The sequence below is a fragment of the Schistocerca gregaria genome, chromosome 1 (assembly GCF_023897955.1).
Source record: "Schistocerca gregaria isolate iqSchGreg1 chromosome 1, iqSchGreg1.2, whole genome shotgun sequence".
Classification (NCBI taxonomy): Eukaryota; Metazoa; Arthropoda; class Insecta; order Orthoptera; family Acrididae; genus Schistocerca; species Schistocerca gregaria.
The window spans coordinates 307,404,555-307,429,387 of record NC_064920.1 but is presented as its reverse complement, the minus strand read 5'-3'; the positions used below and the strand labels follow the sequence as shown (position 1 = coordinate 307,429,387).

The 24,833-nt window shown below is 43.2% G+C and overlaps 1 protein-coding gene across 1 annotated transcript in view; it reads right to left on the bottom strand.

The window, feature by feature from the left end:
- Positions 1-24,833, bottom strand: part of LOC126342883 (actin-interacting protein 1) — a 164,921-nt gene that overhangs the window by 44,328 nt on the left and 95,760 nt on the right. Inside the window, exons 8-11 of the mRNA XM_050001893.1 lie at positions 24,710-24,814; positions 23,238-23,340; positions 18,388-18,602; positions 11,381-11,500 (exon numbers count right to left, since the gene is read on the bottom strand). Coding sequence (XP_049857850.1) covers positions 11,381-11,500; positions 18,388-18,602; positions 23,238-23,340; positions 24,710-24,814 — 543 coding nt within the window. The remainder of the gene's footprint in view (positions 1-11,380; positions 11,501-18,387; positions 18,603-23,237; positions 23,341-24,709; positions 24,815-24,833) is intronic.

Genomic DNA, 24,833 nt, shown 5'->3' with positions numbered 1-24,833 from the left:
TTCACCATTTTAAAGGGAAATGAGGACGAGAGATTGGGTTGTGTCTGTTCCACTTCCTCCCCTATGACCTCTTGAAGCTTCTCTGTTTTTTGCTCGTTGTGCAATCCAAGTGCCTTCTGAACTTTGTCTCTCACTACCTGATGAACACTTGTGACATCAGTTCCTTCCTCCATCACAGACATCGATACAACATTTGGAAGCCATTCAAACTTCTTGTGTGTAATTCTTTTTTGATGCATTGTCTCGATATACTGGCACCATTTTATGAAGTTGTCTGCTGTTGAGACCTCCTTCAGGAGTAGGGCTTGATACATGTCCTGATACATACCCTTCATGAGATGTGAAACCTTATCTTCCTCCTCCATTCTAGGATCCACTATTTTACACAGCTCCAAGATGTCTTGAATGTAGGATGCTGTAGTTTCTCCTGGATGCTGTGCCCTGCACTTAAATTTATCTTTGGGCTTGCACTTCTGTCGTCGCGTGTCGCCAAAATACTTTTACAGTTCTGCCTGCAATACTTCCCAGCTTGTGAACTTTTCCTCATTGTTCTCATACCATTGCTTGGCAGTGCCCTCCAAGTAGAAAAATATGTTACCCAAACACATGGTGTCATCCCATTTGTTAAATTTGGCTGTACGCTCATATCTTCAGCCACTTGTTTGTATCTTAACCATCATTACCAGAGAACCCGGAAGGATGTCTTATGTGTTGGCGCACACTTACCGTCGTCATAACGCCCTCTTCTTCTTCTGTCTCCGATAGATTGCGATCTGTTGAATATGGCTCAAACTCCGGTTTCTCACCCCGTAAACAGCAGCTCTGTCGTGGCCTGATGGGAGCCACTGTGTCGTCAATGTGCTATCACATGTGCCAGTATCCAGCGTCTCCACCACAATAATGTCATGTAGAAGAAGGTGTAATTATATGAATGACGAACACTAACCTCACTTAACAAAGGTTTAGTCAGCACTTTGCACCTACAAGAGTGCGGAGTTAACTGCTTCTGGCCAGAACACACACAGTATATGTACAGTTACAGAACATTCCAGTACAATGATTCTTGACATTTGTGGATACTTCTAGAATGTACTCGAAACAAATATAGAAATTAAAATTTTACAGTTCAGGTGAGTTTGAACTCACGACCCTCCATGCAAAAGTCTAGTATCATAACCACTACACCTCAATGACAATGTTACTCAGCTTCTTCTGTGACAATATTAACATGTGATTACAAAGGAGGGAATGTGCAAGGCATTTCTGCAACCATACATTACAAAGTATCTCTTATATCTCTTATTTTGTGCTGGGTGGCCGACAGAATATAAGTTAGCAAGGGGGGGGGGGGGGGGGGGGGGTGAAAAATATCTTGGGTAGGAAGTCCTCATTTCTGGCAATAATGATAGACAATTAAATCCCTGGCAAAGGAAATGAGTCAGTTGTTCTACTCCATGATATTGGGTGTCAAGGGTGTGCTCTTTTGTAGCTAATTCTTTGTGGTGTCGGGTAGATTACGGGTGTGGGAGAATATGGATACTGCATCGGAAATATAATTTGTGGACTTAGTTTGAGGGATACTGCCTGCCTGTAAATGCCCTAAGACCTACAGCATGCTGGGGAAACAAGATGATCTCCTTTGTTCTGTTTCCCAAAGGTCTCATTAGAACCTTCATGGAAAGGCACTAGCCCCCAAACATAGTCAACAAACAGATTTCCAGTGACTTATCCTCACACATCCTTAAACCTCCCACCATCACTACCTCTAAAAATCAGCTACGAAGAACTGGTCCCCTCGTCACCCAATATCATCCTGGACCGGAACGACTGAACTAGATCCTTTACAACAGCTTTGATTATCTATCATCACGCCCAAAAGTGAGTCATGTTCTACCGAAGATACTACCCACATGTCCAACAGCAGTATTCTTTCACCTACCAAAGCTGTGGAACATCCAGATCCATCCCTATTCTGTTACCTACTCCCATCACCTGCCACTATCATCATATCCCTGTGGAAGACCCAGGTGCAAGACTACCCAACTCATCCACCCAGCACATCCTACTGCAGTCCTGTCATGGGCCTATCCCATCCAATAAAAGACAGGATGCAACTAAAAATAGCAGCCATATCATTTACCAGTGCTCTTGAATCATTGCACAGCTTTTTATGTTGGTATGGCAACTAAACAGCGATCCACAAGATTCAATGGCCACCATCAAAGTGTGGCCAAGAACCAGTTCCACAACATGCAGCTGAGCAGAACACGGGCACTTCATAATTAGGGCCAACCAGATCCTTCCCTACACCACCAACGTTTTGTGTAAACTATGTAAATGGGTGTTATCCTTCACTCCCGTAACCCTGGTGGCCTGTCTCCATTAACTTATTGTTCCCACACTCTCTACCCAACAGCTTCACCTTCATTTGTCCTGTTATCCCCTCCTAGTCCATGTTTCCAAATCACTTTCATTGTGGTTGGTTGGTTGGTTGGGGTTGAAGGGACCAAACAGCAAGGTCATCAGTCCTTTGTTTCATAGGTGGTCCATTCGGACGGATGTACATCTCAGAAGAGTCATAGTGATAAAAGGTAAAAGGCTAAACAATGTAAAAGTGCAGTCGTGCTGTCATTGGTGAAAACCTAAGGAGGGAAGTCAGCAACTGGGCAACCCCAAAGTCATGCTAGAGGCAGGAAATATTCCACCTCTGATGCCGTACAGGCAAGACCACCTGCTATTCAAAAGCTTTCAACCACTAGAATGTAAAAGTGCGTATTGTAAGAGGAGACTAACCAAATCTAAAAAACAATAAAAACAGAGTAAAAGGGAGAGGAAAGAGGATCTTGGACAGGGAGGGAGTCAGGAATCCCCAAACACAGTTTACAGTGGGAGAGACCCAATCTTTACCATCTTGCCCCCATATCAAGAGGGAGATTAAAAAACCTTAGAATTGATAATAAAATCCACTTTCACAAAAGAAACTGAGAACCATCCAGGGATTGTCTGCCAATATTAAAATGCGGGGAAGTCCGTACTTTGTACGCAGAGCCAGAAGAAGGGGGCATTACACCAAAATATGGGCTACTGACTGGAAGGCCCCACAATGACAAAGTGGGTGTGGCTCATTACACAAAAGAAAACCAGGGGTCAGTCTGGTATGGCCGATATGCGGAGAAAACACAAGGTGGTCGAGTCCTTTTGGGAGAGGCGGAAGGAAGAATGCCATGGGACAGGTGTCACCTTAACCATACTAAATTTATTAGACAGGAAGGTAGCCTCCCAAGAGGTGGCCCATGATTGTGCGAAGTGGGATTTGATATGAAGCCGTAAATCCGCCTCAGGAGGGGTTACAGGGAAAGCGGGGGGGAGGGGGCGCAGCGGCGCGTGACTGCTACCCCAGCCAAACGATCAGGAAGCTCATTGGGGTACGCACATGGGCAGGGACCCAAAGGAAGTCAACACAACAAGAGCATGGTGAAGATCAGTGAAACAGTCATGGATAGACGAGACCAAAGGATGGCGGGAAAAACACCAGACAATAGCCTGAAGGCCACTCATTGAGACCATACATAACAATACGCGGTTGAGTTGGGACTGTTTAATGAAGGTAAGGGCCTGGGAAATTGCCATCAATTTCGAACTAAACACCCCACATGCAGTTGACAAGAGATGATTTTCCATGCCAACAGAGAACGTGAAGGAATATCCAACAAGAGAAGCAGATTTATAGCCACTGGTGTAAAAAACAACAGCATCTCGAAATGCCCATAAAATTTGAAATTCGGCAGAAAAAACGATGGAACACCATCGGGGGAAGGAATCTTTTGGACCTCGGCGGAGATCCATCCGAATCCGGGGGGTTGAGGAGGGAATGTGGAAGATAGGACAATGAAGGAAACTGAAAATCATGGCAAAGAGACGCAAGGCGGAGCCCAACCAGTAAACTTTGCCAAAGGGTAGGAATCAGGTGGGCGACGTCCTTGGTCTGGGAACAGGATAGAATAGGAAGGATGAGTGGGAGAAAAATGGAGAGCGATTGCATAAGAAACCAGAAGCTGGGACTGCCGAACAGAAAAGGGGAGGGGGGGGGGGGGGGGGGGGGAGGGAGAGAGATCCCAGCTTCAACCAGGAGAGTATCAACAGGGCTAGTAGGGAAGGCACTAGTGGTGAAATGGATACCACAATGGTGGACCTAATCCAGGAGGCACAGTGTGGAAGGATCAGCTGAACCATAAGCTTGACAACCTTAGTCCACGTGAGATAGCACTAAAGCCCAATAAAAGCAGAGAGGAGTGGAACGATCCGCACCCAATGAGGTGTGGGCAAGGAAGCGAAGGAAATTAGAGTTTATGGAAACATCCTATCTGCAGAAGTCTGATATGAGGCAGTTATCGAAAAGAAGACCCACGAAATGAAACTGTGGAACCACAGGTAATCGTTGTGCATCGAGGTAGAGCTTCAGATTGGGGTGGACCGTAGTACGGCGCAGAAGTAGACCACCCGCAATTTTAAAGGAAGAATTGAAACCCGTGTGACAGAGTCCATGCACAGGCATGCCACATAGCACCGTGGAGCTGCCGCTCTGCAGAGGCCATCGAAGAGGAACTAACCCAAATGTAGAAATCACCCACATACAGAGCAGGGGTGACCAAAGGACCAACGGACAACACAAGTCCACCTATAGCAATGAGGAAAAGAAGTACACCCATATGGAACCCTGTGAGATGCCATTCTCCTGGGTATGTGGAGAACTAAAACTAGTACCAACCTGAACCCTGAACAACCGATGGAACAGGAACTGGCAGATAAAAATCGGGAGTGGGCCCTGAAGAACCCACTCGTGAAGCGTAAGATAGATATGATGGCACCAAGCCGTGTCCTAGGCCTTGCGAAGGTCAAAAAATACTCCAGCCAAATGGCGGCGCTGGGAAAAAGCTTGCCAAAATGCGAATTCAAAGCAAAGTAAATGATCAATCAGAGACCGTTCCTCTCGGAAGTCACTCTGGTAAGGGGACAATAGATCCCAAGATTCGAGGACCCAAATGAGCCCACGAGCTACCATCTGTTCAAGTAACTTGCAAACAATGTTTGTCAGACTAATTGACTGATAGCTTTTGACAAACGGGGTTCTTACCAGGCTTAGGAAAGGGAACCACGTTACTATCCCTCGATTGAGAAGGGAAGTCACACTGGAGCCAAATACGTTTAAGCATCTGGAGAAGATATTGTCGTTGTGGAGCACTGAGATGTTGAAGCACTTGGTTATGAATGGACTGCGGGCCAGGGGCCGTACCATGAGAAGAAGAAAGTGAGGAAAGAAGTTCCCTTTCAGTAAAAGGTTTGTTGTAAGATTCTGACTGACAAGGGGTAAAACATAAGGCGGAATCTCCAGCCCACTGTTTCTGGCGAAGGAAAGCAGCCGGATAGGAGGTTGATGCTGTTGCAAAATGGATCGCAAGATGTTCTGTGAGAGTCAAGGGATCCGTGCAAAGGCCATCCAGGAGGCCAAGGCCCAGGAGGGTAGACTACCAATGACAACCATGGCATATGGACAGTAGAAGTGAGGGAAGAAATAAAGTGTTTCCAACACAATCGTTTGCTATGTTTGATTAAGTAACGGGCTTTGGCATGAAGGAGTTTAATGTTTTAAGTGGGCATGACTGATATATCCATCCATGCTCTGCTATTGCACAGTGCGTTCGACGGATATATCCGTCCATTGAGTTCTGTGGCTAGTAGCTACTGGGAATGACGAGTTATTGGCCTGCCGTTGACACTGTGGTATTATTGAGCTTAGTCCACTAGATGGCAGCTCTTGTCACGCAACACAGCGTGTTCTAGGCTAGTTATAACATTGTCCACCCAAGTGCGCGTCGAGAAAATATGCCATGTGAAGCAACCACAAAAGCGCGCCTACTTCGGCTGCGTTTAACGCAGTGTTAGTGACTGAATTTTTCCAATTGTGAAAAGAAGTCATTTATCAGATTCGGAGATTGAGAAGCTGCTTTTAGAAAGTGATGATAATTTCAGTGACAGTTCTGAAAGTTTTGAAGATACAGATGTTGAGGCTAGTGAAAGTGACTTCGATTCAGAAACATCTGATGACGAGACACTACTGCAGCAGACAGTACCTAATGAACTTGTGCATGCTAGTTCAGTTCGTATTCAATATTTGTTCAGTGGATATTGGTACAGTTGTGCCTCTAAAACAAAATGAAGTGATGAGTTGTTGTATGTGTTTTGTGCACAATGATAGCTGAACAGACAAACTTACATGCAGAACACTTCATAGCTTCTCATCCAAATTTAGCAGCACACTCCAGGGTTCACAGTTGGCAGAATACTACACGCGTCAAGGTAAAAACACTTATTGGAATGCTTGTACTACAAGGAATTCTTCACAAACCAGACCACAAAATGTACTTTTCAAAGAGGGAATCAGTTGACACAACTTTCTTCAGGAAAGTTATGAGTGAAAAGCGGTTTCATCTTCTATTGAAATTCCTCCATTTTGCTGATAATACCTCATATGATCCACTAGGCACTATCAGCAGAAAACTATTCAAAATTCACCCCATTATGGAGCATCTGCTGTGTAAATTCAGATCAGTGCACATGCCAGAAAGGAACATCATCGTTGACGAATCATTGTTGCTCTGGAAAGGACGGCTTGATGGAAGCAATATATTCCATCAAAGTGTAGCAGATTTGGCATCAAATTGTACGAACTCTGTGAAAGCAGTTCCGCGTATGTATGGGACTTTATTGCTTACACTGGGAAGGCCACTAATTACAGTAGCCACTATCCAGATGAAAAAATAACCTCTTGAATTGTTTTGGAGCTTGCACACGATCAACTCGGGAAAGGCCACTGTATTTATCTTGACATCTGGTACACCAGTATAGATTTGGTGGACAAACTAACCAGCAATAACACCGATGTTATCGGCACAATGCGGCAAGACAGGAAGGGGTTCCCTGACTTCGTAAAAAAAGAAAAAGAACTGTAGAAAGGGGAGTGCATTACAGGGTACAAAGGCAAGCAGATGGTAATGAAATGGAAAGACAAAAGAGACGTTGTTATGGTCAGCACCTTCCATGACAATACATTTGTAAATGTAAACTCGAAGAATGGAATCGTTCAAAAGCCACAAGTTGTCGTTGACTACAACAAAAATATGGAGGGGGGGGGGGGGGGGGCGGCATGGATAGGTGCGATTCTCAGTTACGAAGCTACCAGATGGCCAGAAGCAGGCTGAACAAATACTATCAGAAGCTTTTACGTCACTTGTTGGACATTGCATGCTACAATGCATACATTCTGTACGAGAAGCATGGTGGCAAACAAAGTAGAATGAGCTTCCTGATTAGTCTTGGTGAACAGCTGACACTATCGTCACCACATCAAGGGACATCAGTAGGACGGCCATCTCGAACACCAAAAGCAACAGGCCTTACAGCCAGGCATTTTCCAGACCTTCTGCCACCCACAACGAAGAAAAGACCAACAAGGAGGTGTGTGGTGTGTATGAGAAAAAGCCTTCGCAAAGAGACTTCATACTGGTGCGCAGAACGTGAAATTTCCTTGTGTGCAGCACCTTGATTTAAAATGTTTCACACTGAATACAATATGTAATATTGTGAAAATACAGTTTTGTTAACCTCTGCAATATATTTTATTCATTTCCACCCAATATCAATTTAAATTCAACAATGAAAACGCGAAGGAAAATGTGAGAACAGTGCGCAGCACCACTACGAACGGGCGCGCTGGCGTATATTACCCACTGTGGAAGAAGCGCGCGCGTGCAAACTACCCACTTAACAGGTTAAAGGTAATACAATTGGCAGCGTGTGGGTGCCTCTTAAGGTGTTGCAAAGCTCGAGGGCAATCACAAATGGCAATGGCAAGGGCCATACTCCACCACGGTACTTGCCAGTGGCGAAATGGTCTGGGTGAGCGTGGGATCGCAAGGCTAGCAGAGCAAACAATAACATCAGACACGTCACATAGGATGTCATCAACATAACCAGACAAAGAGGGAGAAAAAATGACCTGTGCAATACATTGAGGCCAATCGGCACATTGGAAAGACCAATAAAGTAACCTGTCCATCAGGGAGCGGGAAGGGGGAGAGAGAATCAAGGGGAAGTGGTCATATCACAAAAGTTGTCGTATGGCGACCAGTGTAATGAAGGGAGGAGGGAGGGAGAAGAAAGAGAAAGATCAATGGCAGAAAAGGTACCATGAACAGCACTAAAATGGGTAGGGGAGCCATCATTAAGAAGGTACAAGCTGTGGTCTGCAAGAAACTGGTCTACGAGAAGACCCTGACTAGATGGAAATGCACTGCCCCACAAGGGATGACGAGCATTAAAATCCCCGAGGAGGAGGAAGGGAGGAGGAAGTTGCTGAAGGAGGACAGTTAAGGCAGCAGGCGTATGAGTCCTGTCAGGAGGCAGATAAATACTGCAAACTGTGACCCCAGAGTCCAGGTGGACCTTAACAGCAACCGCTTCCAATATAGTTTGGAGAGGAATCCATGTGCTATCAACATCTGTACAAACCAACGTACAAACGCCACCAGAGGCCCTCAGGGGGCTGACCCGATTTTGACAAAAAGCACAAAACCCACGGAGGGTCAGTGAGTGATCATCAGTAAAATGAGATTCCTGCAGAACCGCACAAGCTGCAGAGTAAAACGAAATAAGGGATTTCAACTCTGGAAGATGATAGTAATATCCATTACAATTCCATGGGATAACCATAGCACAATGATTCAAATGGGGGCATGAACAGGCTAAAGCCAGTCATGTCGCCGGGTCACCATCCGTCACCGACAAGGAGGGGGGCAACATCCATGAACAGCAGCTTAGAGTCAGGTTGTGAAGGTGCGGACGGGACCTCTGGCGACACCAGGGGCTCCTTGTCCAGGGACTTATGTATCTTCTTCTTTTCTGTTTGAGATCGAGGAGGGCTATGCCGCAAAAAGGAGCCAACTGCAGAGCAAGATCTGGAACAGAAAGAGAGTGGGCAACCTGGGGGCACACAGAAAGTGGTTCTCATGATCGTTGTGTGGCAACAGGCCTTTGGCCTGGAAGGTGCCAGGAAGGGGGGTTCCTGAGAGGGGTGCCTTTGGCTGCAGGTGGTTCAGGACTGGGGTAAGGAAGGGGTGAAGATGTAACTAAAGCATAGCTAACCGTCATTGAGACAGGATGACGACGCGCATACTTCTTACGAGTCTCAGCGTAGGTTACATAATCAAGGGACATATAGTCTTATATCTTCTTTTCCTTCTTATAAGCCGGGCAATCTGGTGAGTGTGGAGTATGATCGCCATGACAATTAACACACAGGAGAGGGAACACAGGAACTCCCCTCATGGAGTGGACGTCCAGACGTCCACAGTCACCACAGAGAGGGATCTGCGAACAGTGGGAAGACATGCCAAAAACTCACATACTTAAAACATCTCATAGTTCGTGGGATGTACGGCTTCACATCACATTGATAAACCATAATCTTGATCTTCTCAGGTAGGGTATTCCCTTCAAAGCCCAGGATAAAGGCACAGTATCAAGGCGTTTGTCGGTTGGGCCCTTCTGAACACGCCGAACAAAGTGAACGCCCTGGCATCCTAGATTATCTCTTAGTTCCTCATCAGTTTGAAGGATGGGGTCCCTGTGAAAAATTACACCTTGAACCATATTCAAAGAATGGTGGAAGGGAGGGGGGGGGGGGGATATGTATGCATTTCATTTCATTTCATTTCATTGCATAGCGTCCGTCCTGATATCACCCACTCTGATCAGGGGCTCTCCCCATGGTGCCAACAAGTCACTGCAAGGGCCGTCTGGCACGATGGCCATTGCCGGGAGTAGTTATGCTCCAGGACGACAAGCAACCTCTCCTAGGCTTATATGAGGTGGTCACAGCTCACGTATCAGAAGTGTGATCCCTGTGTTTTCAGGGGGCTGAACCAAAAGGGTACATAGTGACCCCACCACACGGGTTGGCTACCGTGCTGGCTATGTACCTTATCATCAGACAACGATGTGAGGGAAAAGATGGAAGGAACTAGGAGGGCACACTCCGGAGACACTAGGTAAGGAACTCTTCCCCAAATAGTTCACACTATGGAATAGGAATTTAGTAATGGAGGTCAAACCCCAGAGGGGCTCCAAAAGAATGCCAAAAGGATGAGGTAATTACTCAACAAAACCAAATCTCAAAGCCAACAGAACCAGGAGGGTAGCGGGGCCAACATAAACAAGGATACCAAAAGAGGGACAAGTGAGGGCTGAGGGGAAGGAGCAATGACAGAAAAGGAGGGGAAGGGAAAGGAAATGCAGTCCAAGACAAAAGGAGGACCTCAATAGCTCGGGGCTCCATGCTCGCCACGCACGTACTCACGAAAGGGCCATGAGCCCCCTGGGTGACTTTCATTGTGCACTGCACCAGCCCTGGTAACTGTGTATCACATACCTAGCCCAAGCAGCTGCCACACCTCTCTCTTGAATTCCTATCCAGCAAACAACCTGCCTCCCTCCAAGGTGGTAGCTATCTACCACCATCCCTTCTTCCCACCTAAATGTGTGTGTGTGTGTGTGTGTGTGTGTGTGTGTGTGTGTGTGTGTGTGTGTGTGTGTGTGTGGTGGGGGGGAGAGATTCTCATTTTATTTCAAAAGCTAGGAAGTTCCTCTCCCCTCCCCCTTCTGTGTATACCTGGCGACAAGTGCTTCTGGTCTTTGGTAAATAGTCTCCTTTACTCCTACTTCACATTCAGCCAAAACTTTCCTTAATATACATACATAATTAGACCAAAGTGTTGTGACAAAACAGGAAAAACAAGGATGTCTCTCTATTGCATTTTATTTTAGTGCAACAGTATATTACTTTACTTCAGGCACTAATGACCATGATGCCAAGCTTAACAACTTTCTCAGGCTTGTCTATAAATGACTGAATATCTCAACTATATTGTGATTTGTTATCCTTTACTCAATCCATATTTATATTCCATCAAGGACTTTCCATTCCCACATTTAAATGTATGAGGACGCAGAGTTTGGTAATACAACTGAATAAAACCACCTAGGGCTGCTATACGTATCGTGTACTTAGTATTTCACAAGCTTTCACAAGAATGTTGTCAAATGTAAACTACTGAGTGTTATGCGGTTGGCAAGAGTGGGCTTATATAAACATGCTCCCAGCCATGATGTTACAAGTAACTAATTTATTGCCTTACAAATTAATATATTTGCTTTACATCAGTTTTAACATTGTCAGGACTGAACTCTTAATAATGTTCTGCTTTTATACTACTTCTAAACATTTTGTAAGTAATAAAACTAAAACAGTAAAAATGTTTGTTACCTTTTGGTCCAGTGCTCCTCCAACAGCAACATCTGGATGTTCACTGTTTAATGAAACACATGATGGCTCGTAATCTACAGGCAGACTAAATACTTTCCTGCCTCCTTGGACAACACAAACCTGAATGGAAATCAGAGAATATTAGAATCCATGTATCCTCGCCTGAGAACAGAATATGATAATCCAATTCTTTAAATACATAATGGGATATGGTACAGTATAATGCAGAAAATGATTCAATTCTTATTGGGAGGTGAGACAAAAGATTACTAAGAGTTGAAGGAGAAGAAAGAAGGGTGAAGGAAAAGGACTGGAGAGGTCTACAAAAATCACCTAGAACTGCAGATCAGGGAGACTTACCGGACAGGCTGAGAAGGAAAGACAGATTGTCAGGGATTGCACCAAATGAGATTTGAAAACCCAAGAGCTTACAGATGGAAGACAGGGTAACAAGTAAAACTGAGATTACTGCTAAAACATCATGCACGAGTTAACAAGAGTGTAAAGCTAAGTGCATTGTACGGTGCAGTGGTGGGAGGGGGGGGGGGGGCGAAAAATAGACAGGTAAGAAAATGGAAGATGTAGAAAATTAAAATGGAGGAAAGAAAGGAGCAGTTACTGTGAAGAAAAGCTAAGCTGGAAGAAATTACATAAATTAATGGCCAGTGGATGGCAAGAACCAAGTACACATTGTTGTGCTAGGTTCCACCTGTGGAGGCCTGAGAAACTTGTGTCTGAGGGAAGAAGCCAGATGGCACGTGTGGTGAAACAGGCACTGAGGTCATGACTATCAAGTTGTAGAGCATGCTATGCAACATGATATTGTGTGTTGCTTGTATAGACCTCTGCCTATGCCCATTCATCCGAACTGTTAATTTGGTGTGGTCATACCAAAATAAAAGGCCAACAGTGCTTACACAACAGCTGGTATATGATGTATTATTTTACAGGTGGCTCTCCCTTTGACATTATATGTTTTGCCAGTTACAGGGTTCATGTAAAGTCCATGTAGTATGAAAGATCTATCACTTACGGGTTAACTGAACTTTTCTGAAATAATATATTGCAAATGTGTCTAAAGGAGTACTCTGTATTTATTTCCAAGAATTTGATACGGTCTTAAGCAATTTAACATTTAGCTATATTTCAAACTGCATTATTCAGAGAGTCCGCAGTTTGTGGTCTCATGGTTGAGTTCTCGCTTTCTGAGCACGGGGGTCCCGGGTTAAATTCCCGGCAGGGTCAGGGATTTTCACCTGCCCCGAGATTACTGGGAGTAATAGTGTCATCTTCATTATCATCATTCATCCTCATTATGGTCAGAGGAAGACAACGGCTTATCACCTCCATTAGGACCTGCATAGTACGGCGTTGCGGGTCTCCCACATTGTTCCCCTGCACTCTGTCAAGAAGCATGGGACTTCATTTCCACTATTCAGAGAAGTAGTAGTCTACAAGTCCACAAAGCCATGGTCAGGAACTACAATGAACTAAATCATCTTCCACAATTACAGCTCAGCTGCAAACTAAAACTTTAAAATTAAGCAATAACAATAATAATAATAATAATAATAATAACCACAAATCCAAATTATTATGGAAGAACTGTAAAGGTAGGAGGTGATAGAGGGAATGGAAAATTTTGGGTGAAAAGTGTAGGGACAGCATGTTACCAAAGGTTGAGGGTGGGATAATTATGGGAGCGTAGAACATATTGTCCAGGTTAACTCCCATCTGTGCATCCCCATTCCCTCAGCATACTGAGCAAGGGAGTCTTTGCCACCGCAGAGGAAGTCCCAGATGCAAAACCTGCGTATCCACCTTACCAGCACTTCCTATTTCAATCCTGGCACAGATTTATCCTACCCCAGGAGGGGCTGGCTCACCTGTGAACGTAGCCTTCTTATTTACCAGCGCTGCTGCAATCATTGCACAGCTTTTGATATTGGTGTGACTACCAACCAGCTGTCCACCAGGATGAGGACCCACCGCCACTGCCAAACTGTTGCCAAGAGCCAAGCAAACAACCATGTGGCACAGCATGCAGCTGAACACAAAATATTTTATTTCAATGGCTGCTTCACTGCCCATGCCATCTGGATCCTTTCCTCCACCAGCACCTATTCTGAATTTCTCAGATGGGAGTTAACCTTACAACACAGCCTGTGCTCCCATAATTATCCTGACCTCAACCTACGGTAACATACGGTCACCATGCCCTCCTCCCAACAATTTCCAGCCCCTTGTCCTACCATCTATTCCCCATTGGCATATATCAATCAGTTTATTTGCAGCCCTGAGACAACGCATCCATCCATCTCTTCCCATTCCTCTCCTTTTTTCCCCACCTCTCAGCTCCACAACCACCTGATACTGCCACCCATACACTACTATCCCTTTCTCATCCCCTCCAGATTTCTGCTTTCATCCCACATGATGCTGCATTACAGCCTCAAATGCTGGAGTTGATAGTCGTGTGTGTGTGTGTGTGGGGGGGGGGGGGGGGGGGGCATTCAAATGGTGCTTGTGTATGAGTGTGTCTTACTGACAAAGGCTGTAGTTAACAGCTATATGAGAGTGTCTTAATTGTGCCTGTCTGCAACTTGACGTGTATTTTTTAATGGAAAGTAGTAGCCTGCCTTTTTCTACATTGATGATATTCCTATATGGAGTTTCCATTGTTTAATTTTTCCCAAACAGCTTTCATCCATGCTACAACTCTGTCAATTTTTTCCTTTGTTATTATTCTCTACAGGATTACTCTTCTGTAACTATTCTCTCTCTTCTTTCCTGTATTCACAACCTTCCAAACTGAATCTGCTTCTGAACTTCACTGCATCAACAACCATCCACGTGCAATTCAGGCTTCGTGACCATGCAGTTTATTCGTGTGTTATCAAATGCCCCAGATTACTTCCTCTGATAGTTACAATTACATTACATTTATTTGTATTGATCCTAATTTATCCTTCATCCTGATGTTCTTCAGCCTTTTGTTTTCCACACCTGCATGTGCCCACAAACTTTTGATTCTTGACCTAACCCCCTCTCTCTTTGCTTATCACAACACACCAAACTCCCATATCTCACTCCTCCTTTCCACCCACATTTCTGTATGATTTAAACGTATTTGTGTTCATCTTTAAGTGGTTTCTTGTGGTTCCATGTATTTTTACTATCTGTGTCTTTTTGCTTAACTGCATGTTTCCTGCATATCTAAGTATTGTTATTTATCTTTATGCGTCTTTTTGCTTATTCATTTCCTCTCACAACCATCAACAGCTATATTGCCGATTTCTGGATCATTCCCATTCCTTTATACCATTCATGCCACGATGGTTCCGTGCTCCACCTTTCTGCACCAGTTCATAAAATCTCTCTTTTCCTGGCTAAAACCCAGTCTCTCATTCTGTTTCTCAAATGCTGCCTAAACCATAGAATCCACCCAAATGGCCTAACTGTAATGATTCCTTTCTCTGGATCCCACCCCTCCTTTCACTACGACCTGTCACCTAGACCTAACCTAACCTAACCTAACCTAACCAGATTCTGCCAATCCCTGGCTTTCACAAATCTGATACTGCAAAAACACGTCTCCATGGCACAAGCATCCCAGAACCACCTCTGCTTACCCCGCAAGATACTGCAATCGCTACTCCATACATCACGTCTCCAAAATTAAATCCCTTCTTCTCCAGCACCCGAAGGAGGATTCCAGATACCATTTTCATAAGTTATGCATCCTGCTGACACCTTACTGCCACTTAGGGGCACCACTATCCAACTCCTATTTTACCCACAGTGTTCCTCCACGCCCGCCCCTCAAAGCAGCGAAACCCTGCCTACCTTTTTCAACTTGCCACATCCCACAAAACTCCCAATCAACCCTTCACCAAATTGAAATCCAGAGACAAAAGATTTCTGTATGACTGTTGTTTACCTTTCCACTAAAACCCTTAGTTCCACAAAAGTTTCAGTCCTATCTAAAGGCCTCACCTTTAGCCCTACACCCGAACCGTCAAAGACCTACTCTCCTTCTCTTGATCCCTGCAATGAAAGCAATTCTTTGCTGCAAATCCCTCCAACCAAAACCACGCTAATTCTGACACTGAACCCTGCCTCTTCCAGTTCATACCACCATCCGACCATGGTCCTCCTCCTAACAACCCACTGGTCAACTTCTAGGAATTCCTTACCTTCAACTTAGCCTAACCATCCATTCCCAGGTTCTTTTCAGTAGAAGAAAGAACAGCCATACTCAACCTCAAAATTAATCCTGACCTACTCATCCTACCTCAGACAACAGATCCACCACTGTTGTTCGGAATCTCAGTGATTACCTGGTAGAAGGACCTGGAAGCCCAACACAAACTCCAAGCCCTGCTTAAACCCTTAGGACCATCCCAGAACATCTCTTCTGAATCTATTTTCCTCCTCACCCCTTTCACACCCTACACACCCACCTTCTACATGCTCACCAAAATCCACAAGCCCAACAATCCTGGACATCCTGTTATGGCTGGTTATTGTGTCCCCACTGAAAGAATTTTGGGGCTCACTTACCAACACCTATCACTAACTGCCCGTAATCTAGCCTTCCACGTCAAAGACACCTGTCACTTCCTTCATCCAATCTCCACCATCCCCCATCCCTTTACCTCCTGGATCCATATTCTTCAGACTCCAAACCCACTACCTCATTCCACACACACCTTACTAACTTTATGCTAACCCACAACTACTTTTCCTTTGAAGGGAAGGTATATAAACAAATCTGCAGCACAGCTATGGGTAACTACCTGCATGGCACCCTCCTATGTCAACCTTTTTATGGGCCATGTAGAGGAGACCTTCCTAGCCTCCCAAAACACCAAACCCCCCACTCTGGTCCAGGTTCATTGATGATATCACCATGGTCTGGACTCAGGGCCAAGACACCCTATCTTCGTTCCTTCACAACCTCAACAACTTCTCTCCCCTCCGCTTCACATGGCCCTCATCAACCCAGCATGCCACCTTCCTAGATGTTAACCATCTCCTCCCTGATGACTCCACACACCTCTGTCCATATTAAGCCTACCAACCACTAACAGTACATGCATTATGTCAGCTGTCATCTCTTTCACACAAAAATATCCCTTTCACATAGTCTGACTACCCAGGACCAGCGTATCTGCTGTGACAAAAAATCCGTTGCTCAGTGTGCTGAGGGTCTCACCAAGGCCTTCAAAGACAGACCCTATCTCCTAGACATAGACTGTAAACAGATTTCCCATGTCATTTCCCCTCACACCCCCAATTCTGCCACCAACCGCAAGAACTAGCCACACAAAGGAGCATTCCCTTTAGCACCCAGCACAGCCCTGGACAGGAACAACTGAACCACATCCTTTTCCAGGCCTTGACTCCCATCATCGTGCACTGAAATGAGGGGGACCCCACCCGAGATACTTCCTACCCCTCCTGAAGTGGTGTTCCGTTGCTCACCCAGCCTCCACAACCTCCTAGCTGCTCCCTACGCCATTCAGAATCTCAACTCCTTGCCACAAGGATTGTATCCCTGTGGAAGACCCAGTTGCAAAATCTGCCCAATCCACTCAACCAGCACTTCCTGTTCGTCCAAAAACAGGTGTATCCTACCCCACCAGGGACATGTCACCTCTGAAAGTAGCCATGTCATTTACCAGCTCTGGTGAAATTGTTCCACAGTTTATATATTGGTATGACAACCAACCAGTTGTCCACCAGGATGAACGGCCACCGCCACTGCCAAACTGTGCACACCATGCAGATGAATGTCGCACACTTGAGATCAATGGCAGCTTCACTACCTGTGCCATCAGCAACCTTCCCTCCACTACTTTCTTTTATGAACTGCACAGACTGAAGTTATTCCTACAACACATTCTCTGCTCCTGTGGTTATTTTGGCCTCAACCTTCAATAACATACTCTCCCCACGACCTCCACCAACAGTTTTCACCCCATCTCTTCTATAATCTGCTCACCATTTTCATCTCCCGCCCTATTTATTTACAGCACTCTGCCAACAAACCCACTTGCCTTTCCCCGCTCCTCTCCTTTTTCCCCTACCTCCCTGTCCCACAACCTCCTGATGCTTTACCTGTTGGCAGCCTAGTCCCTGCACACTCCACCAGACAGCGTTCATCTCCTCTCCTCTCCTCTCCTCTCTCTCTGTCCACCCGTACAATACTATCCCTATCCCTTCCCCTTGACATGCCTTCCAATGAATTAGCGCCACATTTGATGTAGCTTCTTCATGTAATGCTAAAATTCTTGTGTACTCTGTGGTAAATCTGCTAGAAACTACCGAGGAATGCTGCATGGACGGCAGAGTGTCCACAATACGAAAGATGGAATATTCTCCGCACATAAACTGACTACTAGGTAAATAGCCAAGACAGAGAATGCTATGACAAACATGAAGAAAGTAAAAGATGATATAGAAACATAATAAGCGTCCCAAATTTTGCAAGATGTACTGGTCAAAGAGATTAAATTGGTGGCCAATATCATTATCACAAAAATAAAGAACAATGTCTGAAAATGTACAGCCATTACACAACACATTAGCCTTGAATGTAGGAAAATTATGCTGTGATAACAATAAAACATTTTAAGGAGATTACCAGCAATCTTTCTTACACGATAAAGCCATATGCTTGTGTGTGTGTGTGTGTGTGTGTGTGTGTGTGTGTGTGTGTGTGTGTGTCTGTCTGTCTGTCTGTGTGTGCCTGTGTGTGTGCCGCCTGTGTGTGCCGCCTGTGTGTGCCGTCTGTGTGTGCCGCCTGTGTGTGCCGCCTGTGTGTGCTGTCTGTGTGTGCCTGTGCGATCGAGTGGGGAGGTTGGGGGTTGCAACTTTTTTTCCCATACTGTATGTGAAATGTCAGTCTGAAACATACAACAACCACATTAGTAGGTGACGGCTTACAATAATGAAAATATTCCCAGTACTAATATACAAAGCAATAGTTCTTATATGCACACCTCTTTCACTGTGCCTGCTACAATTGTCTCTCCTTTGATATCCATACCACGTGGCTGGGAACCAAGTTTCACATCAGTTGGAAGATATGTTTTAGTTGCAATATCAACCTGCTTGATACTGTCATCAATTCCACAGGTGTAAAGAAAATTATCCACTGCTTTCATGCCATTAATTTGATTTCCATGTCCCTTTCCTTCAATTCTGTCATTCTCTCCTGAAACAATTTTAAAATAATGTTAAAACAGAATTTATAACAAAAGACTACATCTTTTATTCATTAGCCAAATTTTTGTTTCTGTGAACATTTATGACTAATAAAAATTGTGGAGTCTGGAAGGTATACGGGAAAACAAGTTACAAGACAAAATTTCCAGTTGGTACTTCAGGTGTGCTAAACAGCACTACTGATAGCACACCAATTTCCATACTTTCGTGTGCAGAATTAAGGGAGAGGGTAAGGAGTCACTCCAATCCCGGGAGTGGAAAGACTTACCTTAGGGGGAAAAAGGATAGGTACACACACACACACACACACACACACACACAAGCAGACATTTGTCCTTACCCTCTCCATTAAAACCCACATCCTTTCATCTTTCCCTCTCCTTCCCTCTTTCCTGACGAAGCAACCGCCGGTTGCGAAAGCTCAAATTTTGTGTGTATGTTTGTGTTTGTTTGTGTGTCGATCGACCTGCCAGCGCTTTTGTTTGGTAAGTCACATCATCTTTGTTTTTAGATATATGTACATAACAGGCATCAAAAGACTTGTCACAGACTTGTTTATTATCTAATAAAGGTTTATTATCTAATAAAAATTGTTGATGTGACGAAATGATAACTGTCTGGGAAATAGGAACATTTTACTCAATTTCATATGTTATAATCTATGTTTCCAAAAGCCTGCAGCTGTCATTCGTTACTCAAATATTGAAATACTGCACTAGTTATGTATTTTTTCATGCTTAGAATGGCATGTTTCGACAATTTTTTCCTGTTGTCAAGTGTAAATATGTCGATATGTAGTTTGTGCTGCTCTGTGTCTCTCCTGTAGTCGTCTTTCTGAAGTTGTCAGGTACTGTGCCTCCTCGGTTATGTATAAAACTACACACACACAGGCAAATTATCCCTCACGTTGTTTGTGTAACATCGAAGAAAAAAATTATATAAATAAATACTGCACTTGACAACGAGAATAAATTCTCGGAACATGTTTTGCTCATCATGAAAAAAAAATTACATAAACAGTGCTGTGTTTATATTAAAAAGAAAGTATTTGAGCAACCGCAAAAATGAACGTGGTGTCAACTAACATTACAAGTGGCCAAATGCCGAAACACACCAAATATGATTTGATAAAGGTAACATGATGATCACAACAATCACAAAAATGCGTTTGTGCATAAGAGACAGTTTGGAAATGGTTGTTGTGATCGGTCATAATATATTTATTCAAATGAACCTAGTTACTTCCACCAGCCACAATGCCAAGTAGAGCTTGGCAGTGGCAGGAGATACGGCGTGAATTGTTCCAACTGTACATGTTTACCAGTTCAAATCCACTGAGTATAACCACTCTGGTGTACAGAAACTTATCCATTGGTGTAGAGAAACTTAACCATGTACTATTTATAAACACTACTGGGTGGCCAACATCATTTTTTTTCTCCATGAAAACTTTTTCGTAATGCATAAATTGCAGGAAAATTATAAATATGTTGGTCCAAAATCGTGAGCAAATTAACACTGTGCACATAGGAAATTTGACAGGAACAGTATAAAATGTCGAACATGGTGGGAAAAGAGTAATTCCGGGAACATAAAAGCGGGGTTATACTGTATTAAGAAAATGATATCGAGTATCTCAATGAGATGTTGCTCATATTTCACTTACTGAGCTCTGAAATCAGATAAACAGCAATGTATGAAAAAGTATGTAGGTTATTTTGCAGTAAACAGCTGTTGAATCGACATCAATAAGATTTTTTTGGCGTATAATGTAATGAATAATCTTGGTTAGGGTGAGGGAGAATTCTTGCATCTGTATGATGGATATAATTTTAAATGTGGATCTGTGCAGTCACAGATTTTTGAGCCCCACACAGTTTGTCATTTCACTTTGTATTGAGTTTAACGTTTTAAGTGGAGGAGGAGGAGGAGGAGGAGGAGGAGGAGATAAAGATTAGTGTTTAACATCCTGCCGACACCGAGTTTGTTAGAGACAGGGACCAAGCTCAGATCGGGGAAGGAAATTCGCCACGACTGGCATTTGCCTGAAGCAATTTAGGGAATCATGGAAAACCTAAATCAGGAAGGCTGGATGAGGGCTTGAACCATCATCCTCCCCAATGTGAATCCAATGTGCTCACCACTGCACCACCTTGCTCAGTTTTAAGTAAACACATGCAGTTTATTCCTTTTTGTTTAGAATGCTTTGGATGGGGAGGGGCATTAATGAGCAAACTATGGTAATGTGTAGGGCTAGAATACAGAAAGTTAGTATTTCTGAAAGACAAGAAATCTTTAACCATTATTTACTCTTAAAGCATCTGAAACGAAAGTATTAGAATGTATAATCTGATCCATGAACTGTGGCAGTTCACATAGCTCAAGACACAGATGGGGATTGCATTGTTGCTGGTTCCATGTGATGGTTGCAGTAAGCGCATACATGTTTTCTGTATACCGTAAATTATGTTTCTCACTTGTTTGTTAGACTTTGTACTTTCCACCAGCATCAGCTGCGACAAATCACAACAAATTGAAAAAAAAATTCACTGCATTACTCACTACGATCATGTTTAATATTTGCATTGAGTATGATGTTCACAGCAGAGTGCTGAGAACACTACTGAATGCTCATTGGCTATCAGAGAATACGTGATGTAGAGAGGGGGGAGAGGGGATTTTTCTACTCTCCTCCTACTTGCCCATTGTAATTACCCTCTTTTAATTATTGAGCTCTAGGAGCAACACTTTCCTGTTTTTCCCCCTTCAACATTTCTCTGCATAGGTATGTCACATCTACTGCACAACCCTTTAGCTTAAGTTAAGCAACTCATTGTCCTTTCTACATATCTATCAGCTACTTCATACCTCTTATATTTGGGGGAAAACAGCACAGCCTGATACAAATAATATTATCACCTTTTTGTTAATTGTTTTTTTTCATAATTGTAGTCTCAGTATCTCATATTGGTTTTCATTCTTTTCTGCTCTCTAACTGCACTAGTGAAATTACAATCCAATTGCAATGCATATTATGTACATTTAGTAAATTTCTCCCCACTAGTGACTGCATCACTCCTATGTACTATATATACATTGATGAGCCAGAACATTAAGACCACTGTCTGGCACAACAAAGAATGCCATCTGGCGGCATTGTGGGCACATGATGTGGTAACATAAGTACGTGAGTGGACAAGCACGGATGGGGCATCACCCTAGCGAATATATGGATTGCAAATGGAGAAATCCATTAATGTAGGTGACTTTGGCAAAGGGCAGATTGTTGTTACATAGAGTCTGTGAACAAGATTCTCGAAAAGCAAAACTGGTCTGATATTCATGAGCTACGGTTGTGAACATCTACAGAAAGGGGTCAGAAGACAGTGAAACTACCACTAGGCGTTAAATGGTTGGATATCCACGGCTTTTCACAGAACTTGGGGTTCATAGGCTTGGCTGCTCTGAAAGTGCAATAGATTGTGGTCTGTGGCATCTCTGCTGAAAGAACACAATGCTGGTGCAAGCAGAAGTGTTTTGGAGCACACTGTTCATCGTACGTTGTTGAACATGGACCTCCACGGCAGACCATCCTGTGTGTCCACTGCTGACCTAATGACATTGTCAATTATGACTGCTGTGGGCAAAGGACAATCAGGATTAAGGTAAATCACATTTTTGCTACACTAGGTTGATGGTCATCTCCATAAACACTGCCATCCAGGCAACAGTAGCCCAAAAATTGCAGTGCACCACAGACAAAGGTTAGTGGGAGCACTATTATGCTATGGGAGACATTCTCCTGCACTTGCATGAGACCTGTGGTAGTAATCAAAGACATGCTGAATCTGCTAACTACCTGTGTCCCCCTACATGCTTAATATCTTCCTTGACGGCAATGTCCTCTGTCTCTGAGCCAGAATCCTGCTACAGTGGTTGGAGTAGCATTATAGTGAACTCACATTCATGTGTTGGCAGCCAAAGTCAGCTGATATAAATCCTATGGAACCCATCTGGGTCACTACTGGGCATCATCACCATGTACACAAATCAGCAGCCCGATATTTACACAAATTGCACAACCTGTGCGTAGACATCCATATACCTCCCAACAAACTGTGGGATCCCTGATACACAGAATCAGTGATTTATTTCATTCCAAAGACACACGAACATGGTATTAAGCAGGTTATGGGGCAAATGAAGAATGGGATACAACCCGTTGGCTTTCACCAATGACATTATAGTTCACTCATAGATATTACTGTCTTCACTTTTGAGTCATAGATAATGTCACATACCTCCATAAACCTACTAACAAAGTGTCGGGCTCCTGATACGCAGAACTAGTGATGTATTTAGTTCTGAAGATAGGCAAACAAGTTATTAAGTAGGTGGTCACAATGTTTTGGCTCATCAGTGTAAGATTTCCACAATTTCTCTGTTTCAAGATGACTCAGTATATAAAATAATAGTTAAATATGGCAGAGGACTTCAACATGTAGAGACCTAACAACACACATTTACTTGAGACACATTTAAAGGTTTTTTTTTATTATTATTATGATCAATAACACATCAATCTCAAACTTTAATCTATGTATAATAAGTAGGAATTGTTTACCTGTTTTAGAATCCCAGCTAGTAATAAAGCCATCATGTGAACCAGTGTAAACAGTCTTCTTGTCTGGACTCAAAGCAAGAACTGTAATAGGCTTATTGTGTCCCTAAAATTATAGAAGCATGCGATAAGATGTAATCAGTATTTTCCTACAGCAAACTGTGTTTTAACATTTAAAAATGCTGACCAGCAACTAATGACAAATTCAAGAATTAAAACTCAAAATCTAGCAATAATAATAATAATAATTTAAAAAAAGAGAAAAGTTCAAAGTTTGATTCCCAGTTCTTACATTTTTTAAAAGATTTATTGTTTATTTCAAAATTGTCAATGCTCTGTTTACAATCTCGTATAGCATGTAGAAAGAATGAACACCTATATCTTTCCATACGAGCTCTGATTTCCCTTATTTTATCATGGTGATCGTTCCTCCCTATGTAGGCCTGTATCAACACAATAGTTTCGCATTTGGAGTAGAAGGTTGGTGACTGGAATTTCATGAGAAGATTCCGTCGCAACGAAAAATGCCTTTCTTTTAATGCTTTCCAGGCCAAATCCTGTATCATTTCTGTGACACTCTCTCACATATTTTGAACTTTTTCGATGTACTCCGTCAGTCCTATCTGGTAAGGATTCCACACCGCGCAGCAGTATTCTAAAAAGAGGACGGACAAGCATAGTGTAGGCAGTCTCCTTAGTAGGCCTGTTACATTTTTAAGTGTCCTGCTAATTAAATGCAGTCTCTGGTTAACCTTCCCCTCAATATTTTCTATGTGTTCCTTCGAATTTAAGCTGTTCGTAATTGTAATACCTAGGTATTTAGTTGAATTTACAGCTTTTAGATTAGACTGACTTATTAGGTAACCGAAGTTTAACGAATTCCTTTTAGCGCTCATGTGGATGACCTCACACTTTTCCATGTTAGGCTTTAGGTCTCATTAATCTGGATGGGTAATTCAATTCACAGGTTTGAGAAAGGCAATGACATATCACCTCCAACTAATACCCATGCCTAATAGTGCCTTGTAGTATTCACATCAATTTTTAGGTAATAATTTAGTAACAAAGGATTGATAAAGGATTGATAAAGGATGGAGTAAAATAAAATTACAAACATGTCAGGAATTCCATCCAGGAAGAAAATCCAAGAAGACCATGGTTTTATGATAAACCAAAACTTAAAAAGATGCAGAAAGAGTAGGGAAAAAAAAAAAACAATACTTGCAATGAAGGTTGAAATGAGGGACAAACACTGACAGCTGGAGAAAGTGGTCACAGCTTATCAAAATCAATGCAAAGAAATAGACAATTAAAAATGTGTTCTAAAGTATTTGTTGTACAGCAAACAAAAACTTTCTTAGTGCAGATCAAACATAAGGCAATAATGAACCAGGACACAGCTTTCGGCAGAAGCAATAGCAGTAAAAAAACATTATCTAAAAGAATTACTTTAATACAAAATTTTTAAGAGCTACCTTTATCACTCTTATGGGCTTTTCAGGGTTGTTGACGTCCAAATAAGTAATGAATCCACTAAGGGAAACGGTCAGAAGGTACTGTCCTTGCCACAAACAAGATACCTGAAACAAGAATCTTAGT